Here is a 15,106-nt window from a genome sequence, read left to right on the forward strand (position 1 = left end):
CCAGTACTAAAGCACCATTTGCGTGTTGTTTATTTACTAGGTACATTATCAAAAATATTAGATATAAAGACTGATGTTATTTGATAGAATTGATAAATATAAGACTTCTTAATATATTAATCTAAGGTCAAGATGCAGGGAGATTTTTGTGTTAATTTTTGGCTAGTATAATTTATAGGTGTTATATTATTTTGTAACTATAGTCGTTATTGCTTTCCTTGCATGTATGTACCTTTAGGTGTTTGTAAGATGTTAAATAAATAAATAATTAAAGGGTTATAAGGGATTACGATCAGAATTAAGTGCCCCTCTAAAATCACAACCCTGTGTCGAGTGGTATATTATTCTCCTAGCAGAGTAAGTCAATTAACGAATTTTAACGGTCATTTTTGAAATACATTTTCAACCTTTGACGGTATCTATTTAAGGTTTTCAGATCAAAATAAAATTTTCATTAAAGCCTCAACGGTGACGTGCCGAAACTCCGGTACTAAAACATCATTTGCCTAAATGCACGTTCAAACCTAAATATTTATCAAAAGCCGTCGCATTTTTGTTCAAACTGATAAACCGAGCTCACCAGTTATGGGTCACTTAAAGCAAATGTTTAAACAAGACCGATTACATCGTTTTATATGTTTTCAAGCCTGTAAACGCAATTTTATGCATGTAATATACATTAAACAGTGTTTGTCGGGTGTATATTTAAAAAAGCAAATTAATCCGAACCATATACTTGTTGTTCTGACATTATTACGCTGCCACCGTATATTGTCATGATTTATGTACGTATGAAAAAGAAACAAAAAAAAATTACAATATACGACGCTATTAGGCAAGAAACAACATCCCATAAAAGGCCAGAGTGTAAATACCTTTCAGCACACCTTCAATCTTTAAAAACGAGTTCTTTCCCAGGTCGATGGATGTCTCTTGAAAAACTCACGGACAACGACAATATTTCAAAAAAAAAAGCCGGAAATTTCATCCTGATATTATCAATGGTTTAGCCCTTTGATCTTTCACGAAATGTTATCGGGTCAGTTAGATTAGAAGGTCGGGCAGCAACGCTATAGCCTATTCAGATTGTGACCTTTAGCCACCATCTAAATATAGCTTTAAATTCATTGGGAAAAGCGAAAAAGTACAAATTAAAGCAGACATGTGCTTCCTATATCGATCCCGTCGCGTTCCCCCTTACACGAATTTGGGGTCCAGACTGAAAGCATTATTATAAAGGGACTAATCAAACCTTCCCCGTTTTGTTTTGTGAACGAGGGGCGTTTATTTTCAAGGTTATTTCTAGTTGCAAGAGGATTATTATCGGCAAACATGTGGGTGAGTGGTTGATTACTGTGCATCTGATGGTCTTTTCACAACATTTAAAATAAACTATATTTAAATCTAATAAACATGGATATAAGGCAATATCCTAGTTGTTTGTTCAGCGAACTTTTTTATTTGTTTCTTACTACAAAATTTAAAAAGCAATGAAAAAATTGGGTCCAATGATATGGTCTTTTAAAATAACACAACACACATTTACTTTCTCAGAATATTGATTTTTGCAATTAAAAACCCAGTGAGAATTATTATTAATTCAATATCTATTATTCTGAAATGATACTGTCCCATTGGTAGAAAATGCCACCTCATCAGTAAATCATATATTGGAAAATAGACTGTGGTCTTCATAAAATTTCTTCTGCACATCTTAAAACTGTACTCTTCCGCCTACCATCAAAGCTTCTTAAACCGGATGTTGGAGTCAACCGGAAATGATTTAAAATTCTTGCATTCTTTTGAACATTCGATTTACTTTAGACACCATGGTGTATACGATATTAAGTTATCAGAATTGACATGATCTTGAATTCTCTCCTACTAATCTCACTATTTCTACTTTTTCTGCTAAACTTAAAATGCATATTGATTCTAGACCTGTATACATTTTATTAACTTGTTATTATTATACTTATTATATTTATACTTATTTTGTATTAATTGAATCAAATCTAAGGTATGGATTATGTTTCTGCGGTGCATGTTGTGACCAACTTTTCAAAAGTGTCTTTGTGTTGCAAAAAAGGGCTATCAGATACATCTGCAAAATTGGAGCCAGGGATTCATACAAAGAACTTTTCATTTCACTCAAAATCTTAACTCTGCCTTCTTTATTCCTTTTTGGAATACGTTTGTCTTATTCATAAAAAATATAGAAACTACAGCAATGTAACAGAAAGACATGAATATAGCAGTAGAAGGGCCAATGATGTAACTTTACCTGTACCCAACAGTACATCAATAAAAAAATCTTTTATTTTCGATGGTAAAAAGCTGTATAATAATCTTCCTGTAGATATCAAAGAGATTCATAATAAAAAGCTCTTTCGAAAAATGTAAAAGGATTGCTTGTTGCAAAAGGCTACTATGAAATAGGAGACTTTTTAGCAGAGAGATTTTAAATGTACTGTGTCCTTTTTGAACATGCTTTAATGTTAAAGTTTTAATATTTTATCGATGTATATGTAAAATTAAGTTAGTTTTGTTGCATTCTTACTATATTATGATTTGTTCATTTTTTTTTTAATTTTTTTTTTACAGCTTTGTCAACAAAATTTTTTATGACAATAAAGCTTATAATTGATTAATTGAATTTCAACACGTGCCTTAAAAATAATATTATTTTGTTTCCATGGTCATGTGAGTTTCTAAATATTTATACTCTTTGCCGGTAAGTTGTAGAGAGAATATTAAGAATATATGCCTCGTAGCATTGCCCCCTAGATCTCCAGACCTCACTCCTCTGGATTTATTTCTGTGGAATACTATAAAAAATAAGGTGTGAAAAACACGTTCACGAACATTAGAAGAATCATAAACTCTAATTAGACAAGCATTTGAACAAATTTATAGACAAGAATTGCAAAAAGTTTAAGAAATAGGAAAATTTATGAAAAAATGCGTTAGAAACTGTGGTGGTTTAGTCGAAGATGTTTTAGTTTTTTCTAGTTGCGTCGTAAGTATAAACTTGAGGAGCATGCCCGCAAAACTTAACAACTCCACAATATTCTGAAATTGAGTACTGTACTTGTTGAGTACTGATATCTGCCATACTAAATTGGGCTGTGAATTTATTATTTTATTTCAAAACTCAATAAGTCTCATAATATTGAAACAATAGCAAATATCGATTGATTTGAAGAAAAATACAAGTTCAACACAAGCTTAAATTAAGCTATATTTTATAAAAACCAAGTCACAATTTACGATCATATTTAAATTTTTGACGATTTTAAGGGTTTTCAAGTAGTTGCAAGAAAGCTCAGAAAAAAGTCTGAATTTTGACTAGAAACTTTACAATGTTAAAGAACTTCGAAAAATGTACAAAAAGCTGGATAAAATAAGTGAGTATAAAAGAATATTTTTGGCGAAAATAAAATATAGGAATATAAACTTAACCAAACTGTAAAACTAATATTGGAAGTTCAAAACAAAATTTAATTAAAACAGGAAAAACCTCTACAAAATTCAGGTGCCTTAAGTGTCTTTATACAAAAAAATTAGCCATGTGAGAACTCTATTTTGGACACATTTTGGAGAAAATTGAGAAGAACTTAGATTGGTACAAGAATTGGACCCGAAAATAATTGGACCCAATAAACGGTAATGAAGAATTGATGAAGACCAAGCAATACATAATATTTAGTCTTGTTACGTCCTATTTTTTCTAAATAAAGTTAGTTTTGTATATTTCAGTATATTTGTTTTATTTTCTTTACCGACAAATAGTAAATTTCTCCCAAAACTTAACGAGTGCGCGATATGCAGTGTCTGGAGGAACGGTGTAATTCCAATAGTCTCGTGCTCAATATTTCCAAAACTAATATTCTGAACTTTAAGTGTGACTTAGGTAACAATAAAACTGTACCAATAAAGTTCCTGGGCCTGTACATTGGTGATTCCTTAAAATTTGAAAACCACATAATTCAGTTAAACAGAAAACTTTCTTCTGGTTGCTATGATCTTCAAATTATATCATTCAACCTGGGATTGGCTTGTATGGCATATTTCTCTTTAATCTAATCACATTTTCGTTATGGTATTCCATTCTGGAAGTCTTGTTCAGAATACTTCACTCAGTATTCTTATTACAAAAACGGGCACTGCGTGAGATGTGTTGTTCTAAAATTCGACAGTCTTGTAGGCCACTGTTCCTTCATTGCTCTGTCCTATACATTGTATTGCATCTTAACTCTGAAGACTGTGTGCCTTGTTCATAAAAAGTTTAGAGAGAAACTGTATTTTACTCGGTCATATAATACTATGAAAGATTTTTCATAGTTTTTTATGTTATTTGACTAAAACTTCTATGTCCTACATCGGTTTAGATGAAGTTTACCCTCTATTATTTCATATGCAACTTAAAAGTAAAAGAATAATAAATGTGTTTTGCGTATATTGACTAACTTAGAAATTAAAATAGATTAGAAATTAAGGATTAAGAGATAAGGCTTTATACACAACATTATTTTGTTAGTTACCAATAAAGCTACTTTTTGACTTTGTCTCCTTAGATTTATTGCAAAACTAAACAAGTCCAAACTTTTTTTGTAAATATCATTAAAAGAAAATGTTTCACATTATATTAGTTTGATATTTTAGTATTTTATTGATAAAACATTAAATTTGCTTTAAAATCGACATCACTCGACAGTTATTCAGTGCCTGTAAAATTTTGCGCAAGAGACTTAGGTTTTGCGGAAAAGGTACTGATTTAAGAAAATTAGAACTTAACTATCTTGGGTAAGGAGGATTCAATATAATTTAACAGATTTAAAATAAATAGTCTCTTAAAGGTAATTTACTCTTAAATCGAAAAATATCAAATCTGATTAAAACGTGAGGAAACTAATGAGGTATCAAAAAGTCCTTAGACCTGTGGCTGCAAAACTAAACATGCTTAATGTTTTTGAGCAAAACTGTCAAACAAGTCCAACTTTTTTGTAATTATTTATTTAACTTCATATATATATCCACATACATAAATATAATGCATAACATAGACATACAAAATTTTAATATTATGCACCTTTCGAATATCTGCATGTGCTCCTAATTGTTTTTACAAAAAAAAAAATAATAAAATATACACTAACCAATACAAAAAAAAGAACCACAATAACAACATATACAAATGAATATAAATATCATTAAAGGAAAATGTTTGACATTTTATTAGTTTGATATTTTGGTACCTATTTTACCAAGAAAAAATTAAATTTGCTTTAAAATCTAAATCACCCCCTATGAGAGTTATTCAGTTCCTGTAAAATTTAGCGCAAGAAACTTAGGTTTTGCGGAAAAGGTACTGATTTAAGAAAATTAGAACTTAACTATCTTGGGTAAGGAGGATTCAATATAATTTAACAGATTTAAAATAAATAGTCTCTTAAAGGTAGTTAGTAAACTACCTGAATCCAACCTCTATTTGAATTATTCAGTTCCTGTAAAATGAACGAGGGAGGGATCGCATTTCTACCCTTGGCAAAATCTGCGCATTAAAAACCATAGAGACTCTTACCAAAAATGTAAGACTCGCGAAATAAACAACCAATGTATTAGCTTGTTTCCACCTTAAGTGGGACACCTTGTATATTTTTAAATTTACTGAGTCATTTCATTTTCATTTATTGCGATACCTCAAACTGAGATTAAGATATAAGAATGAAAATTTAACTTCTAACTTGTTCAAGAATTACAAAATTAAATCATTCTTTTTTGTTACCTTAGGGCTCGAAATGAGGCATTGGTACCAAACATGAATGAATAATTCCAGATATCATCTAAATAATAATTTTCTTAACAAACACCACCAACTTTAACGTACCACCATCAAAAACAGTCACCGTGCCGCCAAAAACTGATTGAAATTCACCTCTTGTCTCATAACGAAGGATATACCCAACAGATTTACATATAAAATCCATTGTTGTATTGAATTGACGGACGTCCCATGGGGCCAAGGCGTGTGGTATTAATCAAGAAAAAAAAACGAAATCTTCAGCTCTAGGTTTAATTTTCAACAAACACTTATTAACCCTCCTCGGTATTTCAGTTCTATGCATTTAATTATCGCGTGGTTTCGCTCTGACACACCTCGCCCAGTCGAAAATAGCCCATAAGGTCATTTAACCCTTGCGAGCTCGCGCGATCCGAATTATCAAAACTTTATTGGTGCAAATCGCCCCCCCGGGTACATTAATCAAGAGAAATCTATACATTAAAAATGATTGGTTGTTCGGCACGCGAACTTGTTTCGTTTATTGCATTTTATCATTAAATGCTAGAAATTTTCATCGAACACGTGCGTTATTTAGCTCCTTCATAGTTGGAAAACCAGTTTTTTTATGTCGCACTTATGTAGTATATTTCTTGCTTAAAGCTACTTTTCCTGCATATGAGTGTACCAGTTAGAATCACTGTTTACTTTGAGATTTATCTGTTATCAGAACCCTATATTATCAGCCCACTCATAGTTTGCTATTGCAGCAGGGAAAAAGAGATAAAATCATGTTTATCCAACCTGTGAAAACAGTTTATGTGATTACTGGGAAAAATAATAATTTAGATTTTTACAGTCCGACTTCTAGAAGATAGATATTTCTGTATTGCAATCTATTATCCTATTAATCATTAATTTCTAATATAGAGAAATGTTAAAGCAACAGCTATTATATATCAAAATAAATTATTTGGCTATTTTTGGAGTAATTTACACTTAATTGAAGGCAATTTCACTCAATATGATCATTAAGAAGAATGTAGGGAACAAACATCAAGTCGCCTCCATCCAACTTCCCGAGAGTTTAGTTTTAACATCAATAGTTTCATGGGAACTGACTGGGAAGATTGGATTTCAGTACATAATCAACCTCATTCAATAAATCTTTTTTGTACCTACTTGTTTAATATATTGAGTAACAGTAAAACCCTATATAAATCCTAAGGCAATCATCACTCCTCACTATGATCTCCAAATATGTATAGTCAAAATGAAAGAGTATTTATTTCCCAAAAAGTAGACATCAATTAACAAGTTATTGTAGAATTCTGGAGCACAATGGACCAAAGTCTTGTGAAACCTGAATTAAAAATTCTGGCCTAGAAATTATTGCATTTACTAATTTTTTAGAGAATGTTAGTTTTAGTGACTGTTATTTCATTTGGAAGTTTGTTTACTACTTTAGGTAGTATAAACGAAATATGTCTTTGAGTAGATGCAAATAATACTGTTGGAATAGTATACTTGGCATTTTTAAGTGACCTTGTTCCGTGATTCACAGTCAAGTTCATAAATATACCTGGACTGCTAATGTATATTGCCACGATACCCAAAAATGACCACTGTCTGGTAGCCGCCATTTTTATAGTGGTTGTGTCCTTTTGATGTTGGTCACTCTGACAAATTTCAATCAAAATATAGATGATTTTATGAGGGTTTGTAATTAGCAACGGGTTATATAGTAAAAATAAACTATATACAACAACATTCTTATATATACAATTGTCTTATATTTAACAAGTTATAGTGAAAGAAGGATTGATTTACTTTATTCAAGAAATAATTTCATTTTCACCATATTTCACAGATGGAAGTAAAATTGTGCGCTATGGATACAGTTCTGTTGTATGATGATAAAAATTAAATTCTTTTAATGGAGAGACTTCAATATATTTAGTGAAACCTGATTTCCATTAATATAGCTGTAATCAATCCCTTTAATTACCTAGTCTTAGAGGACGTTACAATTGTCTCTAATCTACTTACAACCATATGATGTTCCTGAAATCAGAAGATCTCTGTTAAATTATTATAATGAAGTCATTTCCATGCTCAAGCACCTAATAAAGAGAAGTCTTAAGCAGATTCTCTCTAATCACCAATTAAGCTTCTGATGTGGCAAAGGAACATTCTCACATATGAATCCAAATGAGAAAAACACCTTTTGGAAGTAGTTTTTTATGTTTAAGATTAGTGAAGTGAATTGTAGTTAAATATCATAGAGGGTGCCTTAACACTCTTTTTGTCCCCACAATAATAGTACACTTTTTCTGAGATGATACATCTATTGTTTGACATATTTCCTGTGGTGGAATTCTCGATGTTTAATACTAATTTAGATCTGATATTCATTTAACAGATAAAAGACCAATATGCCAAGCCTTAAGTACTCATCCTCCAATACACTCAGACCCTTCTAATTCTTGGTCTAGTATCTCTTATTGCCAACTTCATCTTCAGTTTACAACAGAGAATTCTAAATTTTCTTATTACTACACAAAGAATTTTAACTTTCCATGTAAGTATTTGCCTGAAAATGTATGGTTTGTAGAAAGCATCAGACAATATTTTCCAGTAAGCAGAACCTGACTTCCACTAGTTATATTGGTAACTAGTGAAACTCCTCTTCAAGTTCCAAAAAAAACACTGAATTTAGAGTTTTTAAACTCTTTTTTTCCAATATCTATTTCAATCATGTGCTCCCTAGATTAAGCTAAATTGCCATAAAAAAAACTCAGAAATCCACTAATGCAATAATTTTTATCTATAATCCACTTGAGTTCCCAATATGGGTGGGCAAAGGATAACAGTAATAAATAAACATATTGATGTCAAAATTGCGTCATCGTTATTGCGGCTTTCCGCTCTCATAATATTACTTCCTGCATAGCAATTAAGTGCAAATCTTTTGATAATCTGTAATACGTACTCTGTGGGTTTAGAGATTGATATGCTATTATTAAATGAGAATTATAGTTACATCATATGTACCCATATTATGAATGAATTATTAGGTGTTTTTCTGAAACAGATTTCTTAAAATCCCTCCTATAGCAGTTGTTCGCTTTATTTTATTAATGAGTACTATTCTCTTTATGGATGTGTATTATTGATTATAAATGTACCAAAATAAACTGCTCCGCAGTAATCCTTACTTTACAAGTGCAAGTAAATTGAACTGGAGCCAAAAGAATAAAAGAACATGCAACATGTAAGAAATCAAATTTGAAATTCCTGGCAGCCAGCCAAAATCCAGTTTCTCAATTTTCTCAGAAAAGTATTATGAAATAAAAATGTTTAGGTTACTCTCCTAGGGAAATCTGTTTACTTAAAATTATAGAAAACCCCTTAACAACTGTTATTAATCACTGATATATACCATAAAACTTAAACAAAATGAGGTATTTAATCAATTATATGGCTTTTATTGTACAGTTATGTTGCAATAGTTGATTTTTTAATGAGAGCCATAGCATAACAATAATACCTCACCGATGATATTAAAAATCAATATAGGTCAATAAGTAGCCATGTGGCTGCTTTATTGCAATTCTATTATGTGTGTGTGTGTGTGGTTCAATGTATTTTTACATTGTTGCCAATGGAGCATGAACAATTTTGAAGTGATTAATTCAAATTTAATATTAAAACTTAGTTTTACAAATCAAAGTAATTCACAATAAATTTACAGGAAAAAATGTGCTGAGTATTCAGACAACTTAATAAGCTTATAGATTAAGGACATGTTTGCATGAGAACAAGCCATTTTTATTCTCTGTAAAGTAGACATGCAAAAGAAAATATTTAATTTAAAGAAGAAGTCAATATCCTAATATAGGAATTGGAAAAAAGAATAACTTATGCAAAATAGTTGCCTTAAGCCAATGTTGCTATTTTTGGATACCCTTTCAAAGTTATTTTATTGTACAAACTTTATACTGTGGTTTCCCCTAAAGATATCTGGTATGTAAAAGACATAAGAGATTTCATAATTTCTGAGACAGACTAATGTGAAAGATATATTGTCATAAAATGCAAATATAATTATTGACCAACAACTGACTTTACACCCATACAGACATAAAACTATGTTTATAGTCAAAGCATATAACTGTATTTCTTAATAGCATACACAAAGTACAAACAAAGCCAGTTTTTGTAAATATTTGCCTGATAAAATTAAGATGCCTTATAAACACATAGGCTTTAGATTTGTTTCTGAAATGTGTAAATGTGAGTAATTACTAGATGTAGGTACTGTTATTTTATGGTTTTTTAATTGTGTCTTTAGTACTTCAGATTTAAGAATTTAATTAGGCTATAAAGCAAATATAATTACAAATAAATAAACATTTAGAGTTACTATTATAAAAGACATACAGGAAACAAGGAAAAGTAAAAATTTTCAGATATTTTAGATGAGAGAATCTTAACAAACTCCATCTATTATAGGATATGCAATTTGTACAAAATTAATTTGATTGCAAGTATGGGGTAAACAGTGGAGAAGAGAAGAGTAGTATATTCATGTTATCAAAATACAAATTTTTTACACATGTCAATAGTATAAAACTGTATGTAAAATAAAAAATACCTACATATATGGCACATAGATTTTATCTAATACAAATCATAAGAAATTCAAAATAGTAAAAAACATTAAAAAAAAAGGAGAAATAGTAATAGAAAAGTTAAGAAATAGTATAGAAAAGTTACATACTTAAAAAACACTACTTATAGTTTCAATTCAGCTGCCTGATTCTACTATGTTGTTACTCCAATATAAAAAATACTTAATTTTTAAGTTACTAGGAAATAACTAAAGTTATGGATAAGTATTTCCTCAATTGATTAAAAAACTGATTTCAAGTGCTTTTTTAGCGCATTTTGAAAAATCCTTGGAACACATATTTTTAAGGGTAATTTGTTAAAGACCTTTGGGCCATAGCAAGAAACTCTTTTAAGTCTGTGCTATTCACGATGTGTAATAATAATAATAATAATAAAGACTTTATTTTCACAATTTAAGTTAGATTTACAAATAATTATATCCTAAACATAGTTATACTATTGTGAAAAGAGGCGAAGTCCAGGTGTAGAAAACCTATACAAATAGGTTTATCTACCCTGCTCTACTTAACCTTAGATATCCATAGTACCTTAATTCAAAAGAAAAAATATATATTTTCTGCATTTCTAGTCATGGGGATATGTACATTATTGTGTATTGTATACTTTATTAAATTATTTACTACATATTTTAACAAATACAAAATCAATAAAGATGGCAATGCTAGTATACCAAAGTTTAGTCTTTTTTGCAATGTAAATATTTAATCACTGGATGTAATGTGAAATGTGACCTCAAGCTAAAATTGCATAGGAAATTTTAGCTTGGACATAAGCTTAAAGTATATTCCAAAGAACTTTTTTTGGATAGATTTTATGATAAATTATATGGCAACTAAGCTCTAGAATATAATTCTTTGGCTAGTTGCTCAGTGTATTTTTCAGTGTGTTGATTAAATTTAAGATGAAAAAAGGCCTTTAGTTTTTTTATAAACTATAAATTATATTAATAAACATAAATTTAAGATAATGCTTACAAGATCAGTTGTTGGCAATGAGCCTGATTCACCTGATTTATGTGAAAATATCTTTTTATGTTTTTTTACCGATGAACTTTTCTCAATTTTCTAGAATTCATAAACCTATCTAAGATATAAACCCATCTAAAATATATGGATCATACTAAGTTTCCATTCCATTTTTTTTCAACTAAGATATAAGTTACACAGAAAAATTTTAAAAAGAAAAGGTAAAGATAAATTAATTTTCTACAATTTACTTGTGTGTAATTAGTAATAGCTTTTGAGTCAAGGTTGACTCCCAGATATCTGACATATCAATTTTGGGTACTGCTGCATTAGGCTTCAGAGAAAAATACATTCTTTGTTTTCTGTTTTGTTTGTTAAGACTAAAATGTTCTTTTTCCAAACTACCTCAAAAACAATAATTACTTTTGTTTGTGTAGATAATGAATAATGAAGGCCCAACACAGAGCCCTGAGACACCCACATCAATTGGATAGGTAATTATTTTTCTATATTTACTTACTGTTTCCTCTCACCAAGATAAGAATCTATTATATTTTTAATTGAAAAAATAAAACCATAACTGCTCAGTTTCCCTATAGAAAAACTGGGTAAGTTGCACTCAAATGCTTTTGTTAAATCACAAAATAGAACACCTGTGTATTGTCTTTTTTCAAAGCTTTGGTTTATTATTTTTATTAAGGTGTTTATACATAGAGGCAACTGTACTTCTAGAGGTCCTAAAATCAAACTGAAAATAATTAAATAAATTATTCATTTTAAATTTTTTTTGTTATTTGTGATTGTACTATTTTTCTAGCAATTTACCAATAACAGGAATAAAAGAAATGGATCTATGATTAGAAGGTTCATTCTTACAGACATTTTTGAAGGACTGGAACTACCTTCAAGTATTAAAGAGGATTGTAAGAGGTAATGAAAATATTTTTCAACTAGTAATTAAGAGAGTTTTTATTTTCTTAATTTAAAATAATATTTTTAACAGTACCATAAGTTACCATAGCAAAAGAAAAAGTGAAATAGGTTTTTGCCACATTTGACATAGTATTCTCATTTCCAAGGGTCATCTGGTTAGCAGGAATAGCATCCTTAAAAGTAGCAACATTTCAAAAAAAAATCGTCTGGCATTAGCATTGTGTTTATTTTTATCTGTTTTGATTTTTAGTTGTTTATGACTCCACATTGCTTTTTTGAGGATTTGGGGAAGATAACTCAAAAAAGTCTAGTAATCTGTTTTATGTAGTTAAATAAATAAGAATTAGAATAATTCAAATTCTTTATTAATGTAAATGCACAAAGTAGTAGTTACACAAGTCACAATACAAAAGGTATAAAGTACAATACAATATCGGTCTATACTATTTAAAATTTTGTCATTTAAATTAAAGGTATATAAAAGTTAAAAATTGTAATGCAAGAATTCTTCAAATAACTAAAAGGATTCCTGAACTAGAACTTTTTTAATTTTATTTTTTAACTCAAAATGATGTAGTTCCTGTGGCTCTAAAAGTATTTTATTGAAAAATTTAATACCTCAATATTCTGGACCACTTTTACACCTCACTAAATGTTGGTAAGTGGAAATTAATTTATGTTTGGACCTGGTATTATAATTGTGAACCTCTGAATGAGTTGATAACCCTGTCCAGTTTTATGGACAAATAGTAAGCTTTCAAGTATATAGAGAGAAGGGATAGGGATAGTAGTATGCCAAGGAATCTGAAAGCTTCCCTACAACAGTCTCTATGGTTTAGACCTACCAAGACCCTGATAGGTTTTCTCTGTATTATAAATTTAAAAAAAAAAATGCTTGGGGTATGTATCACCACCAGCATAAGAGGAGATAGGATGAAAAAGTCCAAAGTATGCTGTTCTTATAGTAGACACAGTGGTATCATCTGCGAACAAAAAGAATACCACACTAGGCTCCAGAAGGGGTAAGTCATTTATGTAGATTAAAAGGATAGGCCCCAAAACTGATCCTTGAGGAACACTGATGGTGAGCTCACAACATTCAATATTAATAGGGTAGAAAAAGGTAGGGATTTGGGTGTAATTGTAGATTCTCAACTATATTTTAATCACCTTTTTATCAATGGCATGAAAGGCTTACCAGCAACTTGGTCTAATTTCATATCATACTAAAGATTTTTTTCCTGTGGTTTTTAAAGATTTATATTTTTCTTATCTTAGACCATGTTTAGAATATCAGCTAGATAGTCAGCATTACATGGTCACCTATTTATCAGTGTCATATTGATTTGTTAGAGGCTGTCCGGGGTAAGTTTATCAGGCTCCTAGCCTTTAGGTTTACTAAAGATATTTCACATATATTTCACATTATCTTCAAGGTTGTAAAATTTTTGGTCTTCAAAAGCTAGATGACATTGCAGTGAGATGTTTTTCTTACATAAACTTGCTAATGGGCAGATTAATTCTTTTAAATTTTTGAGCCTTCTCAATTTTCATGTTCCAAGTCAGCATACCTACAACAATCCAATTTCTGTAGTGCAAAGACTAGTCAGGTTTGTCTCTTTATGTCATTGAATAGGTTTAGTGTAAAATGTAAGGAACTGCTTCAGCTGATCATATTTTCATATTTTGTTCACCATTGATTATCAAAATTTATATTGTTTCTTATCTAGGTTCAATTCTCTATTACACTTTTTTTATGATTATTAAGACTAATGACTTAATTGTTAATATATTTTTATGTATAGCTGAAGTTTTACTTTGATAAATAAATAAATAAAATAATTTAGACTCATTTTACTTATTAGACAGTATTCTGGTTTCTCCACTTTTAAATATATATGTGGAAAGACATGGAGATAGAGCTATGATCTGATGATTCCTTAACTTCATTAAGATTTGCTTGAGTAACAGTCTCCACACTGGAAATAATTTTGTTGATACAATTTATTCCATAAGTTAATTTCTATATGTGGGAAGTTAGGTTAAAAAAATCTGTTGATTTTATTGTCTGTTGGTTATTTGGTTTGAAAAATAAAACAGGCTTGTAGTATAGCAGTTTATAAGTATTTTATACACCTACTAGTTAAATTAGTAAGCATGTTTACATCCTCGGATCTAAGAGTTATTATACTGGTTCCTAGCAATAACATACTGCAATTTCTTTCTTCACAACTTCCTTACACTAGTTCTTTTTCTTAAAAAGAAATAGTAAGTCGTAAATCTTTCCAGATTATTTAAAAATACAAAATAGAACCCCTTCATTAGTTCCTTTAGCAACAAAAGGATCATACAAACAGTTGTGGTCTCTCGAAAATGACTCATAACTAATGCAAATCTCTGAAAAATCCCTACCTGCAATAACCGTGTCGCTCAAATTATATTTATCCTTCGCTTTAGGAAAATCCTTAAGCTTCCTATTGCTCAATTTTAGCTCGCCGCTCTGATGGGCCTCATCCAGAATTTTTTCCAAGCTTCTGGTGAGGTGACTGTGGATATTCTGTCCGTGTAAATTGGGAACTAACACTGCCATCGTGCATTTCACTCGCGGCACCGAAAAATTACCGGTTTAATTTACGGTTTTCGTTAATTTCCAGGCATTTTCCGGGATTTTCGTCTGGAACGGAGCGAAGGACGTGTGGGATCCCACAGACAAACTTTGAATGACAATGAC

General features: G+C 30.3%; 1 protein-coding gene across 4 annotated transcripts in view; it reads right to left on the minus strand.

Moving 5' to 3' along the window:
- The window catches only part of LOC126740711 (leucine-rich repeat and calponin homology domain-containing protein), an 87,550-nt gene extending 72,444 nt beyond the window's left edge, over nucleotides 1-15,106 (minus strand). For 2 of the 4 annotated variants that reach the window (XR_007661975.1, XM_050446841.1), the window contains exon 1: nucleotides 14,788-15,106. Coding sequence is in view for 3 of the 4 variants with exons in the window: in XM_050446841.1 (XP_050302798.1) it covers nucleotides 14,788-14,965 (178 nt within the window). In the remaining variant the exon portion in view is untranslated. The remainder of the gene's footprint in view (nucleotides 1-14,787) is intronic. The other 2 variants (XM_050446844.1, XM_050446843.1) reach the window with 1 other exon arrangement.

Source organism: Anthonomus grandis, chromosome 9 (assembly GCF_022605725.1).
Source record: "Anthonomus grandis grandis chromosome 9, icAntGran1.3, whole genome shotgun sequence".
Classification (NCBI taxonomy): Eukaryota; Metazoa; Arthropoda; class Insecta; order Coleoptera; family Curculionidae; genus Anthonomus; species Anthonomus grandis.